A 22,238-nucleotide genomic window follows, 5' to 3' on the forward strand; every position below is an offset into this window, starting at 1 on the left:
GGATATAAGGAAGAAATTCTTTACTATGAGGTGGTGAGACTCTGGAACAGGGTGCCCATAGAAGTTGTGGATGTCCCATCATTGGAAATGTTCAAAGTCAGGTTGGACAGGGCTTTGAGCAACCTGATCATGGTAGCGGGGTTGGACTAGATGACCTTTAAAGGTCCCTTCCAGCCCAAGCCATTCTAGGATTCTCTACACAGCCCTCTGTCTACAACAAAAAGCCCAAATATTTCTGAGTAGAAGAAATTCTATGTTTGGCCTTAGGAGCAAATACGCTGTTTCCAACTCATACCTGCTTCACAAAAAAAAAAAAAAAAAAAAAAAACCAACAAGTGGAATGGGGATTACACTCAGGAAACATTTTCTGGAGCTGTGCAGAAGTCCCTGCCCCTCTCCTTGGCTACTCTTTCAATTTAACAGCTCAGAGATTAGGAAAATAACTTTCAGGAGGAAAGAGGGATCCAAATTCCAATCTCTCAAATTCCAGGTGAGTGCTCTTCTCACTCCCTTCTGAAAGGCAAAACCCACCTCTTCCCCTCCTCATCCTCCCATCTGGCAGACCCGGTCCTGAAACCGAGAGCCATCATTTTGTCTCGCCTCTGCCCTGAGCTGAAGCTCTTGAGTAAGGGAGAAAATAATTAGATTTTTTTGCCATTACTCCCATTCTTCTCTACAAAGTCAGAAAACAGAAATAAGTAAACATAAGAATGGAAGCAAGAAATAAAATAACAGAAATTCCACAAATTTACTGAGACTGAATGGGTACAGGCACTCCTTAAGGCATTTAATTAGCAAGCCAATGCCTAATACACTTTTTAAACAGTGGGTCATCCATCAAAGCACACACCACACAGCAGGCTTTCAGAATAAAATGCTACTGTAGTAAGAAATTATCCTCACACAATTGTCTTGTGGTTTTGACTCCTGCTGGGATAATATCTAGATCAATAATAGAGGAATTTTCAAAAACTACATTAAAGCCATAAAAGGCTATTCATAACAGGAGAACTCCAGAAATACATTAATAGAGCAAGGCATCTCCCTAAGACTCAGGCACAAAATGAATGTGTTAGGAAAGCAAAGGTAGTATTCAGGGAAAGGAAGGGAAAAGGTGATTCACCAAAAACATTCAGTGAAACAGTCTGGCTTTTTCTTGAAATTTAAAGTAGTTTGGTAAGAGAGAACCACTTATCGATACCAGTATTAGAGGATCATTACAGGTAATAGCCTAACTATACAGACTAGAACAACTACACCTCTCCAATTACATCCGTTCTAACATTATATTCACAAAAAAAGGTGAAAACAGAAGTTCTTCATGAAAAGGAAAAGGTCAGAGCAGTAAAATGCCTGTAATTTACCTGAGAGATCTTTAAGGAAGAAAATGTCAACTGTCTTAGGAATACCTGACATGAATAAACAGCACAGCATCAGGGATATACGTTGAGACAGCATTATCTAACTATCTGAACTTTAATTAGCCAAGAGTCCCTGCAGAGCAATAGCAGCCAATTCTAAAATTAAGGGCAGAGAGTACTGTACAGCAAAAGACTGTGATTTTTTTTTTTCAGTCCTGCCCCCCAACCTTTCCTTGTTGTGTCACATGTGTTCACAAGCCAGGAAGGAGGTAAAGGGAATACTGGGGAGCAGAAATCACCAATAAATCAGGAAAGTCTGCAATCAAGGTTGGAGCACTGGCTGTGAAGAAACCGTGACTTTTGTCAGATGAAAGGATAAGCATCACCTCCAAATAGAATTCTAACAGGTACTGGGATATGGAAGCATCTCTCCAAAGATCCAGGGAAAGCTCAGCAGATCAAACACTGAAAATCAGGCTGGAAAATACTATGAAGTCCGCCCTTACATTGGCAGGTAAATGGCCTGGTTAACCTACAGTGTGTCTTCTTTTTCAGTCATACACAATCTCTCAGTTCTATGAAGCATTACAATATGCTAAAGAAATGTCCTGAGAGGCCTCATCACTTCCTAAAACACAATTCCCGAGTTAAAAGATGGAGCCTAGTAGATCTTGCTAAATTAACACCACATAGTTCATTGACCAGCAAGAAGCACTGACATGAAGAGTTTAATGTGTGCATGTTACCTGTGCTGACAGAGGCGATGTTTGCTCTGTGGACTGCAGTGAGTCACTGTGCTTTTACAAGAAAAAGCATGTCTTTTCTTTGTGATTTTCCAAAATGAAAGAAGTTTGATCCCTTCTTCTAGTCTCTATTTAAACACATGCTGAAAGTTAAGAACCTGTTTAAATATGGTCCAGAGGAGGAAAGGATTTCAGTATGTACCTAGATACTTCTGGACTTGAAATCCTCCTAGCTACTAGCAGTGATTTTCAAACTCCTCTTCCTGAAAGACAGTAACAGCAGCTGAGATACGAGTTAGTGGGACTGAGGCATATTTGTCCTCGTACAGCAGTAAATCCTCTTGCCCGGCCCTTGCTACAGCCCCAGTTCCAAATCACTCTGCAGTACCCCAGCACCATGTGCTCCCTCGCACTGAACCAAACCAGATGCAGGGAGACCGAGCCGTGCTCCTGACCTTGGTTATTTTGAGATGTGCCATCAAAAAGTGCTAAAAAACTCCCTAGAAGAGCCTCAAAGGAGCAGAATCATTATCTAATTACAATAAATCTAAACAAAAATGGCTTGTAAATTTTAGGGGTTAAAGAGAAAAAGGATCTTAAATTTTAAGTGACATTATGCAATCAGGCCAAGATTGTTTAATTTACCACATGCTGGGTAATAGCCTGAGAAGACTCCATGTTTCCAGAACTAAAATAGGCTCTTTATTAACAGGGTGATTTGCAGAGAGGCTGTGGGCAAAGCTGGCATTCAAGCCATTCAGCTCCCCAGAGCATCCTCCAAACACTTCCTTCCTGTGGTGTGCACTCCTCTTTCCAAGCTCTATTCAGGTTACTACAAAGATTTTTAACAGGTGAAAAGTTAAAGCTAAATGAGTCCAAAGTGCAGACTGTCATGACATTGATAACAAAAACAGAGGGTCAAGGAAAATCTCATGTAAGAACATGGTATGAGAAGACTTTGCCATATGTCAAGGCTGAGTGGGAGAGAAGCTATTCAGGGCTCTCCGAGATGCTCAACTTTGCTGTATGCCTAAGTTTGTTATAGATTTCTGATTCTGTAGGAACAGAAAACCACGAGCTATATGAGCAAAAGGTCTGTTAAGAGAACACAAGGAGAAGAGAAATCTTGGGCAGAGTCTAAAGAAGGTCTGAAAGTGCCATGACCCCAATCTGGACTCAGCAGTTTTGAAAGATCCTTCATCCCTCCCACCCGGAAAGATCCAGAGGATCTGCTCAGCTGAAACAGTGTTTGATACACCCCCAGGGCACAATAATGGCTTTACACCCACAAGCCTTTCTGTGTTTTGTGATCACGGCACCAGCTAGGAGCCAAAATGGACTCTCACACACACATGGAATTCTTGGACCAGCAACTGGGGGGTAGCAGGGTGTGGGATTATCTAGGATTTACCCCAACCACTCAGTTTTCCTCCCAAATAAACATCTTATATGGGGAGCCGTGGGTGTGTGCAACTATTGCTGTACACCCAGTAACAGCAGTTTTACATGCCTCAGAAGCCTCTTTGGGTTTGAAGGAGACCTGACATACCCAAGGATTAGTTTATAGGCATTTGTTCGTAATGAAGGGTCAGATCTTGAGCTTAGTGAGGAATGGGGTAGAGAAACGAATGTCATAGTGAAAGCAGGCTTTAACATCTGGTTTCATCTGGTTTCATCTAGTTTCTGAACAGCTATTTAAACAATATCAATATTACCTCTGAAAAGAAAAGCAAGAGCAACTCTGCACCATGTTGTGCCAGAAGAAGAGTTCGATGGAGAGCCATATCGTGAAATGATCGCTCTAATCAGAGGGTGCATTAAAATCAGGCAATTGTATTTCAAAATTAAAACATTCTACAGAACTAAAAACAAAAGGCACTTTCACAGCTCTTCCTTCTAATGAACTTCTCCAGATTTTAGAATGTGTTCAGGCCAATTTTCTAAGTAGCTACGTTTTTAAATGCATTTCATCTCTGTTTGTATAAAAGTGTCATTACATTAGTCCATAGAAGATCATAAAATTCTTCCCTTCTGTGCCATAAATTTTTAGTTTCTGTCATTGCCTGACATTTGGCGTATGCACTGGCAAATCATACAGCATAATTCATTCACTGTTCACCTTGTGTTTGCAAAGCTGTTACAAAAGGAGACGTTCAACTTCTGCTAAAAGGCTTGCTAAAGAAATGACTTAAGTGGCACAGATCAAAAAAAATTAGAACAAAGTCCTGCAGTCTTTACTCTGGCAAAATTAGCAATAAAATCCATGAAAATCCCTGTAGATTAGGAGCCAGAATTCAAAAGCCGTATACAGTTAATGGAAACATCTTTATGGACTTCAGCAGGGCTTGGATCCAGACTCTCCCCTCTAAGTATTTTAGAAATGAGCTGCAGGTAACCAGGTTTAGTAAAAGAGAAAGCAAGATTCAGGACTTGTTCTCCACAACAAAAGAACCTCTCCATGTTGAGGCTACAGATCTTAGACTTCGACTTCTTTAATCTTATTTCACGCAAACAGTACCTTTGCCTTCAGATAACTCTGTACTGTACTCCTCACGGCTGGAGAGCAAACAGCTGATTTTGGGTCTATGCTCCACGCCTGCTGTTGTTGCTTTTTCAGATACTCCTGATCGAAAACTTTGTGAGCGTGACACAGAGATCTCAAACTGCTTAATCACCTCGTCACTGCTGCCTGAAGATGCTGTCTGTTCTTCATCCTCCCCGTAACTGTTTGCTGGGAGAAAAACACAACTTGGGCTTTAGACTGTCTGCTGCCCTGGGCCAAGAAGCCAGATGACACGGCACACTTCTAGCTCTCAGATGGACCTTCTGGGGAGAAAAAGGGGACCAAGGGTTTAGGGAGGACTGGGGAATGAACTTGAGAATCACCTGCTTCTTCAAAATTCTGGAAAGCCTGTGGATATCATATGGTATCAGCAACATTTACATATTATCATACCTTGCCCAACTCTGCACACTACTCTCTTTTTTAAAAAAAATGAAGATATTTAACAGAGCAGAACACAAAGTAAGACAAAACATACATAGAGAACCACTTGTAAAATCATCAGCATGGGCAAAGACAAAGTAGTAAGCAAAGGGCTTGAAAACTTATTCATGCTTCTATTCCCCTGCACCTTCTGCTAAGGTGAAGAGGGAACTTCTTTTGTGCAGAAAAAGCAACTCAGATGTAACCTGCTCTGGGTAATATCATGAACACATAAATACGGCACGTGGCTAACAGGCACTGCTGACTCCATCTGCCAGCAGCAGAGGAACTCGGGAGACCGATGTAAATTGTAACCTTTAAAAGTGAAGATACGCATTTGAGCACGTCCCTGTGAGTGCCCTTCCCCTCCTGCTACCAACACGTGCTTTGAATATGAGATGACTGCACCCTCATTAGTGCGTGAATATCCGCCAGATGGGGGAAGGAGGGTTCACTACATACTATATATACTTGGCCTTGCTTTGTCAGGATGAAAACACAGAGAAATTTTGCCGATCTCCCTGCCACCAGCATTGAGGAAACACAACAGCAGGGCGTTTTGACCCACCACCGTGCACAGAGAAGGGAGCGGTGGGGACAACAGGCGGTCGGTGTGTACGTGCACGTTTGTGTACACGCGTGTGAACAAGCCAGCTGTCAAGTGCGGTCGGTCCGCTGCTTGCTATTGGGCATGAAGTATACGATAGGGTTGCCGAGACTCGCTTTGATAATCACTATGGCAAAGCCAAGCAGCTGAAGAAAAGGGCATTGCAGATAAACGGGTGGAGGGCAGCTTTCTGTCCCACTGCCTGCTTTGGGAGGGAAAGCACCTTTTTTCACCTCAAATCTCGCTTGCATCAACCACACGGCTACAGGTGGGGAAACCAGATCCTGCTTTTACACACTGTGTTAGGTCTATTAAAAATGTGCAGTATAAACTTAATGACAACTGCTATCTCTGCTCCATAAATTTACCTGCTGCTGCACAGAAGATGGCACTTGACTCCCTGGGCAGAGAGGACAGAGCAAGGAAGCCGGCAGTACCAAAGCAAACTGCTCCCATCACCAGCCCAGCAGAAGCTGGCTTCTTCCATGCTGCCACGCTGGTAGAATTGACCCTCTGGTCTGATTTGCCACAGTTTGACAATAAGCCTGCTGTTCCTTCTAGAAAATTGCTCTCAATTGGAGGAAAAAGCTAAGTGTTCCTACTCTGATAAAAATGAAAAAGGCTTTAGACATTAGTTTGTAAATGGTTAGTGACCAGCTATCATAAAAATTGATTATTTTTCTGTAAGCTGTTAAAAATAAGTTTCTTTGAAATTTTTTAAAATAAAAATTATTTCAAGCTGTAACAACCCTATGGCCTAAATGTGCTACGATCTATCCAAATAATCAAAACACATAAAACTAAACATTCCTTTTCAGTCAACTGTGTTGGCAATTCACTATCTGCAACCCATGCAACATCTACAAAATTAATTTAAATGCTCAGCTAATGCTAGTAAGTTCTATTTATACGTGTATATCTTTTGGCTGTTTAAGATAAAAAATAAAAATTATTCCAGTTTAAACAAAAGTCCACTTTTCACTCAAAGAGCCTGCCAAAAATCCTGAATAAAACATCACCTTTAGTAATTAAGCCACATCTTTTGCCATCTTCTAAAACAACTGTAACATTAAAATCCTGAGCCCATAGGCACAAGGCTGTATACTTAAATAAATATGCATTAACATAGCGTACAATTCTGGTTATTACAAGAAATTTCACAAAGGCCGTGTGGATGCAGCACTCCTGGACCGCTCCTCTAAGGGCACTCCTTGGGTGGCCTGCATTCAACTCCCTGCAAAACGGAGCAGAGCCCTTTTTCTAAGACAAAAGGGGAAGGGTGAAGGGATGGAGGGGAGGAGTTTGGCCCACTTTGATATATTATTGGCCGCTTGACTTTGACTTCAATTTTACCAATCCCCAAAGCATGACTGCATCACTTGTTATGACACTGGATGCTATTTCTTACAAGCATTTGGAAACATACAGGCTAATTAAATGGTGGCACTGGGGAATCTGTAGCAAATGCTTGATATGACTGCTGCTGAATCTCTCTGCCTGAGCAGCAGACAGCTCCATGTCAACTTAATATCTCTGTATTAATAAAACTAACTCTACCCAGGGGAGAGAAAAACGTTTGCCATTCAAATATACAAGTGTCCTGATTAGGAAAGGACAAGGGGGAAACATTTTCTGTATCACCATGGAAACTTAAATAAAGGACCCATAATTACAATCTAAATTCTGGAAAGATAATGAATACATCTTGAGATCTGCAGATGTTGTGTAGCATACACATATTTCTAGCAACTTCAAGTCAATTACTTCTATGCAGCATCTGTTTTACAAATCAACTTCCCACCACTCATAAGGAGGCATGTGGGATTTTTTTTTTTTTTTCCCCAGAGGAGACAGTGGGGGAGGAAGAAGGGTGACCTCTTTTTCTGGCAAGATATTTCAAACTACCACTATTTATTCAGAAATTTCAAACACCCAATCAGTTACAAACTTAGCTTACAGGCATCCAAAAACACTAAACTAAAATGCATGAAATAAATAATTCAAGAATTCTCTGCAGTATTACCAAGTATAAAGAATAACTTACCATTTGCTCAAACCTTATCCAAGAAAAAAAAAATTACCAAATAAAATACATAGTGTAGGTGTAAAATACAGATGTACTGCATGCCTCCTGTCTGCCTGCACGTTAAAAAAATAACAACAACAAACAACAGTCATTTTGGCTGAACAATGAAAAGTTTGCAAATGCCAAACTTCTGCTTTCTTGTACACCTAATGCTGCCCTTGTACGTCCACCTTCTTCTTAAAGATTTTGATTCTGCTTTACGGAAGTCAGTGGAAGTTTCAATGGGAGCATCACCAAGCCCTGAAGGAAGCAAAAGTACTATACAAAAGAAATGTATCTGATCATATAACCAAAGACAATATCAGTATATCTGTGCATAATACATATACTCAGAGGATCCCAGGAGCGCTCTGTGCCATGTTCTTTGCTATTATAGAAGCAGTCACATAGCCCTGGCCTTAAAATTTTCATGATCAGGATGACATAGAGGAACAGTGATCTGCAACGGCTCCTAACTCAGCAAAACCCAGAACTGCACACAGAAAGAAAGGGCTTTTCTTTTGGAAAACTGGAAAGGTCTGCTGCAAACAAGGGATGCAGTAAAGCTTCTCAGAAAAAAGGAGGAACATTTTGTAAAGGGAACAATACACATGGCGTTGCTACTACCAATTCCTATGCAACTCCAGCTCTGGTTTGAACTGTCTTCAACCTGGAGTCTTATTCTTGCTCTTGCTGTCAACCATTTGAACTGGAAGTGCAAACAGAGGTACAAAGTAACACAACTACCTGATTTACGGGCTTCACTAAGGAGGAGAGCACCCCATAGCTTCATTTATGCTCAAAACTATTTGGAGATACAATCTTGCCACCAAACAACTTCCTTTTTATAAAACAGAAACAAAATCCAAAACATCCACCCAGACCTCAAATGTATTTAAAACTGACGGAGAATGTGCTGTGATACAGTAAACCCATGCTTCTACACGTGCCATTACGGACAAAGAGATTGTGCACAGTGACCACGCACCACTGACTAGCACTGACTGGTCATTTACTAACGAACAGAAGGCAGCCTTCAGCTGGGCATTCTCCTTGCACCCTGACCTATGTGGTTTTGTCCCTTTCTGGTCGGTATACCAACCAGGGAACCATTTGGTGCCCAGTGTTAAAGGTAAGGTCCACCCCTCTTTTCTGAGTGTCACACGACAGTGTCCTGCTTTTGCAATGCCTCAGTCTCTACCTCTTCATCTGTCCTCACACCATGACCAAACCAACTGGGAAGCTCTCCGAGGCGAACACATGTGGGTGGTTGTATGCCGTGCAGGCAGAGAGAATCACAACTGGGCAGCTTTCATACCAGGGGACATTTCCAACAAAAAGAAATAAAAGGAAACAAAAAAGGTTAGAGAGTAATCAGAAACAAGACATTATTTCGCTCTGACCATCAAGCACCTCTATAGCCGAACAATACAGCAGTCAGAGTAATAGACTCCAATTCTGCACACTGCTGTGCAGAGAAATAGAGAACTGCCCACAGAAAACAGCATGAAAATCAACATATTTTCCTCTTGCTTTTTTCCTACTCCCAAATTTGGATTTTAAAAACAGGAACATGGGATTCAGCTTCAAACTCTCACTTTGCTGCCTAAGGTTCTTCCATAGGTAAGGGAAATGGCAGCCAAGAAGCAGAAGCACAATCATCCCTGATTTTCCCAATCACCTAGTTTACATTTTACATGTGGAGTAAGCATGCGTCAGGCTTCATTTATGCTACTGGTTTTATTAGCACAGGCCCAGGATTTGTGGAGAAGTGGAAGAAAAAAGAGATTACACACTGTAGGAAACACCGCCAAGCCAGGAAAACCCCTGGTGTGGATGCAGTTACATCCGTGAGTCAGCCTACACCCCTTTGCCAGCCCAGGTTAAGTTGCTTGAAGAAAACACGCAGCTGCAGAGGCAGAAAAGCACCTTCTGTTGGCAGATGCTGTGTCTACACTGGGGACACTGCAGGGCACAGGCATACCTGCATATGCTCTGGGGTGTGGGGCTGTAAATGCTCATGGACTTGGAAAATAAACAAACTGCTGGATCCCAATGGCTGATGAGTTAGAAAACACTGTCCTTCCCTTCCAACAAAAAATAACGTTCACTTTATAAGCATTATTTTAATGAAAGTTTTCCTGGTAGCTCTCGTACCACAATGGGTTCAATTCCTTCAGGCTCCCCATCAATTGCCTCTTCAACTTGTTTCCTTGGCTTGGATACGCACTTCTCCTTCTAACGCAAGGGAGCGACTTTGTAAGCTCTCTCCACTACAGAAAATGGCCTTCCACCTAGCAGAAATCAAACTGGCCAAGGAAATGCTCAGGAAACCCACGACACTGACTCTTGCTCCTCTTTAAAGCGGTTTTACTATGCCACACTCACAAGCTGCAAGACCCAGCATACGCATGCCAATTACATACCATTCATAGCACCCAGTGCTGTAACCATTAGCTTCACACCCACAAGTCTTTGTTTGCTGATTAACAGGGTGGAAATCAACTCCCTCACGAAGATATTTGTTTGGGGTTGCTACGGATAACAACTGCATTGCAGGAAGGCAGATATTTATTTTCCCACTGATTTTGCTAATTGAAACTTTCTGTTTGCTACCACAGGGTTGATTCACCACAGCCCCCCTTTACCACCCCTGTAACACCACCGTTTCCATGGCACTCCTGAGAAAATCACAGACTACAGCAGCAGCAGTGGGTGAGGATGTGGTGCAACAAGGCTCATATGTGTTCAGGACCAAAGCTGTCACCCAAAAGGGACAATCCTGTCCTCTTTCCCTTCCCCTTCCCCTTGTTTCAGTTTTAGTAATCATGTAGCCAACTCACCTGATTCAAAAGTAATAGGGAAGGGGCTGGTAACTCTCAGCTGAAGCAACAAGCTGGTCCGGTTCACCACACAGTAGCATGCTTGTGAGGCCAGACATGGAAAGTAGCACAACCGTGTGATAGGAGATGGACAATACACCTCAGCTGCAGTTTTACATCAGCTACTGACAATTGTAAAACTGCACCCTCAGGCCCAAGGGTTTTATAGCTACATTATTTACGGCAATAAGCCTAGACCCTAAAATTGACCCTGCGACACAGAGCTCCAGCAAACCTCAGTGCTCTCATTAATCCAAATTCAGGGCTTTCTCTCCAGCACTACCACTCTTATACTATTTGCTGGAAAATACTCCCACACAGATTATGCTGCTACATTTAGACCGTATGGGCTTGAATCTCTCCCAGCCTGAGGAGAGAAATCCCTCCAAGTACCCAGCTTGCATGGGCAAGCACTCATGCCCAGTGCAATGAGTCCCTCCAGGGATGCTTCATCTCACATGGATGCTGAGCTCTCTAGACAAGGGAGCACCCGTCTGAACATCAGGGAACTTTTAGGTAGGGTGATGAAGCCATGAGAGCATCAGCTATTTTCATGGTCATTAGAAGGGATTTTCTACAGATTTTGCTATGGACTGGTTTAAGATTGAACCTAAGTCATTCATGTTGGTCTACAAATAGGTACTGATGAAGCCTCCCTAACTCAATCTGAGGAAACTGCAACAAGAATCACTCAAACAGCATCTGCAGAGGTACAGCCCAACCATATGTTCCTCATTACCTGGAAGACCCACACAGCCCAACAAAGCCCATTCACTGTCTATAAAACAGCACATTTTTTTCCTCCATGACTGTCATCTCACTCTTTTCTTCCATTGCAGTCTTTCCCCTTGGTTACTAAAACTGTTTCAGGAGTCTATGAGGCCACTCAAAATGATGGCTGCTCCAGCAGGTCATTGCAACAGCCAGAAATGAACTGGGCACAAGGAGGTCATATCCATACCCCTATCCAGCAAGAGGTAAGGGCCAACACCAGCCCACCTTTTGGCAGAGTGATCCCATCTCATATAAGCTTACATTAGTGGTTTTTGTGCTGTTAAGCAATGCAAAGAGGCTAGGAGGAAACGGAGATGAATTATCCATGCTTCCAAAAGTCCTAATGGTCATTCCTTTCTGCAAGCATTTGCTTGCCATCATGGGTTTGCATGAGTAGCCTTCTACAAAGCAGGCCAAGCCAGCAACAACTGCAACAACAACAACAAAAGTTCTACTGTTTGTATCCTTGTATCAGCACACAGAAATACTATGTTCCAGCTCTGCAGAGTGCTGCTAGTATGCCTGCACGTAACCTCCACCACAACACAATGAGATCATTCACACCTGCCTCGCCTGTAGTAGGAGATGGAAGGTGAGGAGGCAGGGTTTCTAGGAGAGAGGCAGCACTTCCCAGATGCTGCCAAGATGCTGTTTATTGGTAAATGAAGCCTCTTGAGTCCTAAACAACCTTCCCAGAGGAAGATAGAGTCGCAACTGCCATATGGGGAGTGGGAAGAGGATGCCACTTAGCAAAAGTGGATCAGAAAATACATGCACACACACACGCTCACACACACAATTTGTTCTGTAAATGCGCTGAATGGCAAAATCCATTTCTTCCTCTCAAATACATCCTTCCCCATACAGCTTATGCAACCTTCTAGGTGGCAAGAGCAGATGACAAGTACTCCTGAACGTCCTTCCTCATGCCCCCTAGGGAGATAAGCACAAGGAAGCTCTGCCCACCAGACAAGGAACTTGGTGAAAACCCAAACCACTGATCCACTGTGGGCTTACAAAGATACTGTGTCTAAAATCACCAAATGAGGATGAACAGCAGTGTTGACAGGCCTAAGACAGAGCCTGCAATGGTAGCACCCTTGAAAGCTTGTGTTTTGAACCACTCTTTCTTTGGCTTCATTCCCCCAGCTGTAAAGCTGACATACCGCAATCCACTCTCCTTTCAGGGCTATTGCATACTGTCATCACCACTTACTTTTGGCATCACGGATGAAGATCCCTTATCATTTGAAACTTTGAAAAGACAGAACAGCAAAAGAGTACTTTAAATTTTAAAAGGAACATGGTACCACCTTCACAAGGACAAAAGTCTGTGCACAAACACTTTCTGAGTGGTTCTGAATTTCCCAGAGAGAAAACATTCAATGCAAACTCACGTCTGCACTTCATTTCAGAGAGCTGTGGACTCGTACCACATTCTTCAGAGACCAGATGCATGTCCCCAGTCACATTAGTGCTTTCTCCCACTCAAGCAGCCAGGAGTATTTTCTGTGAAGTGCTTTTTTCCACCGTCTGTCTTTGCTTTCCTTCACTCAGTCCTAGTGGTGCTATTGATTCAATGTAGCCTCTTTATTTGTCCTGCTTTGAGTACAGGCACTGATTTTTATAAGGCTACATTCTGGCTAGAGCACTGGCTGGCTCTGTAGCCAGACAGGTGATAAAATTCATAAACACTTAGGATTTTTACATGGAAACTGGCCATCTATCTATTTTAGTCTCAGGTTCAAGCAGAAGTTTTATTTATCACACAATAACAAATAGCATCTTTTTGTTACAGGAAATGTTTTGCTATATGGGTTTATAGGACCTAATGAAAACTCACTTCTTGCCTAGGAATTCCTGGCCGTATGAAGGGTCATTTACTGAGGTCAGGAGTGATCATATACAGCAGAAAGAATAATTTCCTCTACCACAGCAATTACTGGCAAAAATCAATGATCCCTGTTAAGCTGGAGGCCAAGGTAAGTAAATGCAATAGTGCATTTTAAAAACTCCCAGAGCCTCAGAGGCGTGCCTCCCCTTACACGTGTATTGAGGATAACTATCTAGCTATCTAGACAAGATTCCTATTAGGACGTCAAACTTCCTTACATTCCAAGGCCAAAAAATTTATTTTAGTGCAACTGAAATGCAATCTTTAGCTAGCATTGAGATTGTCTAACTGATGGGAAAACATCTCCAAAGACTTTACGCAGTTTAAGTGTAATGCTCACCTATATATTACACTAGTATTATGAACACAGTGTCAGACAGCTCAGGAGACTCTTCAGTCACAGAACTCACTGTGCAAAAATAGTTCAGCTCTGATTCAGAAGACTCAGCTCTGCTGGTGTGCCTGTCCCCATGCCTTTTTCAGAGCAATGTCTGCTGAAACTGCTAACTTAATGGTCACTTTGACTTTTTGTTTCCAAAGGACATGGGCCCTGAGGAAGAAGTGGGCTAAAGCCGTTACATCCATGCCACAATTATTGCTGCTCTTTACCTTTTTCGTTACTACTTTTTTTTCTCTGTAGATTCGGGCTGGGAAGCAGATGGACTGGCCAGCTCTACCCCTCTGCTTGCAGTGCACCACTTTTAGAAGTGGCTTATTGCTCCACTGCTTTTTTTCAATTCTTAAGCCAAATGTGCAATGATGGATTTGGCAGCCACACTCTTGCCAGCCACCCCCAGTCAGCTGAGCAGCGGTATCTTAGCCGCGGGGGGATGCAAAGGCTGTTCTGTCCCTGTTCTGCGATGGGAGACAGTTTCTCTATCAGAAACACCGAGGTTAGACAATGAAGGAGGGTCTCAAGGAAGCTACCAGAGTAAGTTCATCTTTATTTGCAAAATTTACAATGACATGATTTGCAAATGGTGGCAGGGATCTGCATGCATAGAAGGGTCTGCCTTCCCATCATTAACCTCTTAAACCAAACACCTGGTGTTCCAGTATTTCCTGCTCAACTACCTCCTCATTTTTAAACTGTGGATCAAAAGCATCCAAAGTGAAAAAACTTTTCCCTGCATTTGTTTGAAACCTTGGCACAACATTACCAGCATCATTCAAGTACAGACCAGGACTCAGCGGCAGCCAAACATACACCCTGCTGATTAGCATGCCTCACAGTATCTAACAGACGTTTGACTTAAGAACCCAAGAATTTCATTGCTCAAACACTTTATTAGATCCCTAAGCCTAAAAATGGTTTTCAGTAATGTGTGTGCTGCTTAGGGACCTCAGAAAAGCTACTCTGGGAGCTAGGAAACATTTCCTAGGAGGCAAAAGTGTGATCAAAAACATATTTGATAAAAAGGAGAAGGGGTAATGATGGTTTTTAACTGTAATTTTATTTTATTCCATCTCAGAAGTGTGCTCTAAGTTTAAGAGAGGGAACAACTATTGGATTTTCTTTTGCAGCTTTTTTAAAACAAAATGATTCTCATCTAGGGTTGGTCAGTTTTCTTCCCCCTAAACCCAATAAACTATATATTGGAATGACCTTGTAATGGGTTTCTGTGGCTCTTTAATCACTAGTGGCTGCTAAATGAAGCATATCTATTTTCTCTGTTATATTACTATTGGCAACCAGGTCTTCAGTAAGTGCCCAGAAATATTTCCATGGCAACAAAAAGCATTCAGCATTGCTACTGTTTTGTGCCAATTTAGCTTTAAAATATTCTATTGTGGAGAGAAATATGGTACATTAAGTGAAATAAAGTCAAGATGCAATGTTCTGAAAAGAATATAAGGGTAAACAGGAAACATGTATTTTGCAGAAATGGAGGAAAAAATGCCAAATGGAAGGAGAAATGTTCAAAGCTAATATTGATGCTACTGAACGCCTTTGCTGAATGTCAGCAAGTCCATATGCTCGCTTACATTGTCACTTAGGGTTAGGTAACAAAGCTAACAGAAATAAGGATACCTCAAACATCTTCTCTTGATCATTTTAATCCATGACTGAAAATTTAAGTTGCCAGGGTATTACAGCCTCTCTGCATGTCTAGGTTACCATCAGAAGAGTTCATACTCTTGATGTTAGAGAATGAATCTAAAGGAAAAAAAAAGAAATAAAGAGTTGAAAAATGAAATACAAAGAGCATGTGTGTGGTTTGGAAGTGAAGGGTCACTTAGAAGAGCAAAACAAGTTCTTCCACATCAAAGATCTTGTGGAAGACATTTTCAAATCACAGTTCAGCACTTTCTCTCCTATTATACAACTTAGATAGATAGTTCTGAAAAAAAAAAGGCATCAACTCCCAGCCCTCCAACTCTCAAACAGCCAACTTCATGACTATAAAGTCTTGAGACTATTGGATGGCCCTTTGTGCAGTGCACTGCAGAGATTAAAAGATAAAAGACTATTTGAGAGCATTTGGAGTGACATTCCCTCTGGTGTAAAAAGCTATGCAATGCCCTCTAAAGTGCTTTTTGTGGAAGTAGAGAGCTTGAGGCAGCAGCAATGTAGGTGCTGGGGAGCTCTGGAAGGCCAGCCTTCCAGTCCACAATGGCTCCAGACAGTTTACTGAGAAGGAAAGCCAATAAATATTAAGAGAGAGTCCATTAGCAACTTGCTAAGTACCTGCTCTCAGTTGGGAGAGAGGTTCAGAGTGACCCTCTCCTTTAGCTGCAGTGATGGGTTACTCTCACATCTGACTGTCACTCTATGTGTCTCTCGCCAGGAAAATTCATCTGGTCCATCACACATTCCTAAGGACCCTCTTTCTCAGATGTCCCTGCAGACAGGACTGCAGGTGAGAAACTGCTCTGACAGTCACAGCAGCCCATTCCTGGCTCCCATGTCCCTGAGACCTCACCACCTTTTCTCCCATCCACTGTGAGCAAGGGTGTAGTCCAGAGACAGGATAAAGATCTGGTGGCCACCATCAGAATAATGCATTTGGTACATGGCTGCTCCCCAGCCTACTCTGAGGAGCCCCAGGATTTGCCACGAATCACTCTAACAGCCCCTCTTAGGGTTACAGGCTCTGCAGAAGACAAGTTTGTGCCCTGCATAGCACTTGTCCAGGAGGATCCATAGCCCCAGCACTCCCTGGAAGGACACTACATACCCTGCTTCATGGCATCTATGCACACACTGGACACATAATCCAAGCACACACAGTAAATCCAGCCCTGCAGCATTGACTTCATGCCTGTGAACAAACCCTGTGGGCAGGGTATCGCATAGGCAATGTATAGGGGTACCAGAAGATAGGGGATCTGTACAGGTTAGAGATTGGGCTGTGAGAGATACAGCCTGGGGTGCTTAACCTGAGAACTGGCAATCGTTCATTTGGAATATGAAACAAGCAGTCCCAGTTTGGGAGACAGAACAGCTAGACCGAAAGCTCTTTTTAATTATTTACTCCCTGGCCATAACAGTGTGAGGAATAGTAATAAAGAAAAGAGCTAATTTTAACATTCATTAAAGAACACCATCAAGGTTTACACCCTCTCAGTCTGATATTCCTATTAAATACGAAAACAAACAGGCTGATCTTCTGCAGTCTGCACAGAAAAGGCTAAATATGTAAGACTTCCCTAGAAGCCAAGAGTGCTGAAAAGCTCTTGGTCATTATAAAACAAACATTTTCAAGAGCATCTACTGCCTGCTTCAAAAAAAAGGAATTTAGATATTTGAAGCCAAATTCTGAAAACCCTCAGTGAGTCTCAAGTTCTTCATAAGCTCCATATTGTAGACCCACTCCCCCCTCCCCTTCCCTCCCTTATTCCCCTTCCTAGGATGTTCGTAAAGAGCAGCTTTAACCCAGCAAGACCCAAGTATGGTGTCAGCAAGACTGCAGCTTTCCTGCTTGTGGTTGGGACACAGATCTCCATCAGTCCTCTGTGACCCAGGTAACTTCCAGCCACATTTACGGTGAGATTTAGTGAGTACAAGTCACATGGCTGAAATTCAGCCCTGAACACAATTGCCTGAAAAGCTGTTCATGTCACTTAATGATCAGAAGTCATAGTTTGGCCTATTTAAAACTGAAAATATCAAATTCAGTTCTCCTTCCCATAATCTCCTGCCTGCTGTCCTCTTCAGTCTTGTTTGAAAAGCTTGTGGGAGTGGTGGGAGGGGAGGAAAGCGATTTGAGAGCCTTTCATCCATAAAATCATGAGATATGGCTGGCTTTTTAGTACAGCATTTCACAGCACATGGCACAGTAACATCTTGAGATTCCTGGCACAAAGAAACAAGGTTTGAGATTATATATATCTTTAATAGCAATGACGCAAAGGCATATGGTTCTCAAAGCAAAGGCTTGAGGCTAAACACTCCCTTTGAAGGGTCCTGCTACCAGAAACAAAACATGGGGGGAGCAAAACACTCCTTGCTACAGCAACAGGGCCTGATTGCCTTCTAATAGACAGCATTTCACCCTGGAGATTTCCACTTATTTTAGTGAGATTAGTCTCACGAACGAGGGAAGATTGGAAACAGAAGAGGAAAGGTTAGATTTTTCTTTGGGATTTGGGGAGTTTTATTTTAGCTGTGGGAAACAAAGACAACATAGAACATAATGAGCAGATTAGCAACTAAATCAAATCAATACCAGAAAAGAGAGGTCTGGATAATACTGTCAGGGTGCGTGCTAGCTGCTTACCTGCAAAACTTGCCTTGCCATTGTTACTTTTTAAGGAGCCACCCAAGCTGAGGTTGTGCTGATGACCTCCCATCTTCACAGAGGGCTCACCTTCTTCCTCAGTGATGGGAGGAAGCTGATCAAGTGGCTGGAGATCTTCATTTGTCCAGTAGGATCCAATGGCTGTCAAAGACCTGGTGCTTTCAATGCACTGCTCTGGTAAGCCTCTGATATTTTTAACCTGTTTTTGCCTCTGCTGACCCACGTCAGAGCCATGAGGGAGGTCTTGTGAAGCAAGATCAGGACCCCCAATGTGAACATCTTCTCTAGGATATAAGTATTCCTCATCCCAGAGGTCCAGGTGTTGTTCATCATCTGATTTCTCAGAATAATCCTCATAAACTCCTCCATTATTCTCCAAGTCCTGGTTCCTCTCTTCTTCTGACTTACGACCCACTCCACTCAAATTCAGCAGTGAAGCAGATATAGAGTCTCCTGCTTGTTGGATAGCTTCGTATATTTGAGACATCCAGGAAGACAGTGGCTGAAGGAAATTCTGAGCAGCCTCAGAAGCCATGTTTAACGCTATGCCAGTATCTGGTGATCAGTTGTTCAGCTTTGCCAGCATGTCACTTACAATTCAGGGAGCTACAGAATAAGCACCATAAGAGATTACTGTAAATTGCTTGTCCATCAACACCTGTCGACACACTATCTACGTAAGATGTCTAGAACCGAGAGGAGAAATGGAAAAAGCACTTCTACCCATGGAGAATACCACTAGAAATCCAGAAATGATGGACAAATTACACATATTCCTGCAGAGATCTGGAAAGCTTTCATTCAATTGCTAAACCTTATATAAAAATAAAAACATAGAACATCAGAACAGAAATACCTTTTCTGAAGCGCACACATTCTGGTTACAGCTGTCTGTCAACAGACCTGGTAAAAAAAGTACAAAACAACCTGCAGTCAAAAATCTCAAATAATCTCCTGGCCCCAACTTCCACCACATCCTTAGCATTAGCATGTCCAGATAGAAAAATTGAAGAGTGGAGAATGTGGGGAGAATTATGTTTTGATTGATTAAAGTGACAGGCCTAAAGCGTACAGAACCAGCCCATGACAGACAACTATCTCAAATGCTTTGCTCCAGAAAGGCTCTGAAGAAGCCCTCTCTGCCCACAGAGTAACACAATGCAGGTTCTTTTGCCCTTCACAGAAAGAAAAAAACAAAACAACACAGGAGGTGGAATATTGTAGGTATGAAATGATGGGAACAGAAGCAAGTTAACAAAAGCATTGGTATCATGTCGATATGATATGTTTTCTCAAAACTCATCTAAACCCTAAATAAAAACATAACTTGTAGAAAGTTAAGGTGCCTTTTTGCCTGATACACATCTTCCCACATTATCACAAGACAGATATTCTTTTAGGAACTCTAAGAAGAAGGAGAAACCTACAAATAGGATGATGGGTTTAGAAAGAAAGAATTAAATAGTTGCAGATTTTAGGCTAAAAGACAACTAAAAAGAAGCAAAAAGAAGCTTCAAAAATCAATACCAGTGTCTTGCTGAATTTAGAGGTCTAGGAGCAATCAAACTATAAAAGGGTAAATACAGTATAAGCAGCAAGAAAATAAAGTCAGCAGCAATGTGAATTACCTTGTGAAATGGTCTCCAGAGATATGTAGTGGGAAACCCAGTGTTCTGGATTTTTATATGGAGCATAGACTAAGGAGATCCCACCTTGCTTGGTGAGCAGCTTTTTTACAGATGAGATCAATGACTTAAGAGGTCTTTACCTTTGGAAACACGCGTGCCAAATAATTTTGTTCACTGATGTTCGCTTACACTGCACACACTTCCAACAAATTTATTATCAGCTTCAGTATGTACTAAGAATTACAATCCTAACAAGGGCAGTAAATGAATGTAGGTTACTAAAGCCATTTTAAAACCTGATGGCTGTTACAAACTCTCCAGGCTCAGGGCACACACTGTCCCAGTATCGCACCTGTCAACCACTGGCCTCTGGCTCAGCCGCTGGGACCCAGGTAACATTCCCTGACACACATTAAATCTTTGGCAAAGAAGAGACAATGTCATGGCGTAATCTCTCAGGTGAGTTATTACCTTCATCGACTGCTTTGTGCAACTTATTTTCTCATAGACCTAAAGTGATTACACGCTCCAAACAACACATTTTCAGCATAATGCAGACTTGCTACTGGTAAGTCACAGCACCAGAAAAGTCACTGGGAGGAGACGGCACTTGTAAACAGTGAGATTCTCCCAGGCATGGAAGGAGATGAATTAGGTTGGGTAAGTACTGGATACATTTTTAACCTGTCTTTTATTTACAGGCAACAGCCAATGAATCTCTGATTTCTGATGAAAGGAGAACTTCCTAACGCCCTGTCTCCATCTCAACAGCAAGATACATGACAGCAGTAGCCCTTGGAGGGATGCAGGCATCCAGGAGTGACAGCTAACCAACGCAGATAAAACATATGGGTGCTAAAATGAAGCGCTGATCTGTTCTAAAAATCAACAGAACATAGACTTGTGATATTTGCATAGGGAATAATTAGCTTCTCTTGTTATTAGATTTCAGAGCTAACACTCAATTGGTCCAACAGAGCCATCCCACTTCTCCGGGATGCTGTGGCTGATTGCACCACGGCTCAGGCAAACATCACGGTCCTGCACAAGAGACTCCGCATTAGGGAGGTTGGTATCACAACCATAAAGACAGAGGGAGTTTTTCAAGGAGAGATTTTACTTTAGTCATGGAATTAAAGCAGTGATCTACAGTGACCTGCAGGGCTTGGATGTGGTCACCCAGTCATCCGAAGAGGCAGATAAGACTTGAACATGCATCTTTCATGGACCAAGTAGTTGCCCCGATCATCTTGCTATAAGTAGGCTGGGGGGAAACATGACCCATAGACACACGTATATACACATCCACAATTCCTACCCAAGACCTGAAACTTTGTGTGGATTAAAGCCAGAGAACCCCAACGAATGGCTTGATTTCAGTTTACAGACAATGCATAGACACTGAAGTGTATTTCACCCAAAATATCTGAACCGCTTTGCAGTAACACCTGCAACACACCTGTATGACTTGCAGTCCAGGGCCTACATAATCCCTCCAGGCAAAAGCAATGCAATTTCCAGGGTGCCTGACTCGGTTTAGCCTTTGCTTGGCTTTTCCTCCCATCCTCTCCCTCTTACTGAAGACTCCACAGTCAGTGATGCGCTGAACAACTAGAGGTCATCTGAATTATGAATTGCGTATTTTTGGTCTTGCAGCAGATTGATAAAATGTGTAACAAGCTGCAGACAAGTTTAGGCGGGCAATGTTTTTACAAACTCAACAAAGGATCAAAGGGGGCTGAGTCTGTTATAGGCTTGCTGTTTCCCAGGAGCTCTCTACCTTAATTAGCAGGCACTGCTCTAACAGGGTGTTTATGATATATTTCACAACATGGCCTTTTCAACATAATGGATTTTTACTTTTGAATTCTCTAACAATTTTGACTTGCATTAGGAAAAAAAAAAAAAAAAAAAAAGAACCGAGAAGGGCATTTAAAATGTGTGGGAAAGAAAAATCCATTTCTTTTTAAAAGCATTCATCAAAAAAGAGAGAGGAAAAAAAAAACAGTTTAGCAAATTCACTTCAAGTTCCATCTTCTAAAACTAACCACAAGAATTTTCACACCGAATCGCCTGCTTAACTTAAAGATGGTTTTTTTTTTTCCTCTTGGAAAATCAGATAGCTAAAAGGATCAATGTTAAGCCTCTCACACAAACCATCATAACCTTTACTACAATCTATATTCCCTTGTCTTGATAGGATCATTATTCCTGAGTAGCATTCCCATTGAGAGGTGCAATTACTGTATGGCTAAATAAAGAAGACTATTAGCAGAATTTCAAACACTACCACAATGCAGAAGTTTGTAATATTAGCAAAGCGTCTTTCAATCTTCTTGATATGCAGGCTCCTAAAAAATTGCAATCAGACGTGCGTTTCTTACAACAATTTCCCTTATTCAAGGTGTTGTAGAACAAAGGCACAAATTTCCTTTTCTTCAGTCACTTTTTGTGTGGCCCTTGCAAGTTTTCTACCAAGCTCCTCCCTTGCAGGGAGGCTTGTAGACCACAGGTTGAAAATAGTGTCCCAGCATATAATAATGGAACAATTTTCAA

The 22,238-nt window shown here is 42.2% G+C and overlaps 1 protein-coding gene across 1 annotated transcript in view; it reads right to left on the bottom strand.

Moving 5' to 3' along the window:
- Positions 1–18,589, bottom strand: part of SYT16 (synaptotagmin XVI) — a 40,510-nt gene extending 21,921 nt beyond the window's left edge. The window contains exon 1 of the mRNA XM_010584155.1: positions 18,034–18,589. Within this exon, the coding sequence (XP_010582457.1) occupies positions 18,034–18,589 (556 nt within the window). The remainder of the gene's footprint in view (positions 1–18,033) is intronic.
- Positions 18,590–22,238: the final 3,649 nt, after the last annotated feature.

This window comes from Haliaeetus leucocephalus, unplaced genomic scaffold (genome assembly GCF_000737465.1).
Source record: "Haliaeetus leucocephalus isolate CR32 unplaced genomic scaffold, Haliaeetus_leucocephalus-4.0 Scaffold944, whole genome shotgun sequence".
Lineage (NCBI taxonomy): Eukaryota > Metazoa > Chordata > Aves > Accipitriformes > Accipitridae > Haliaeetus > Haliaeetus leucocephalus.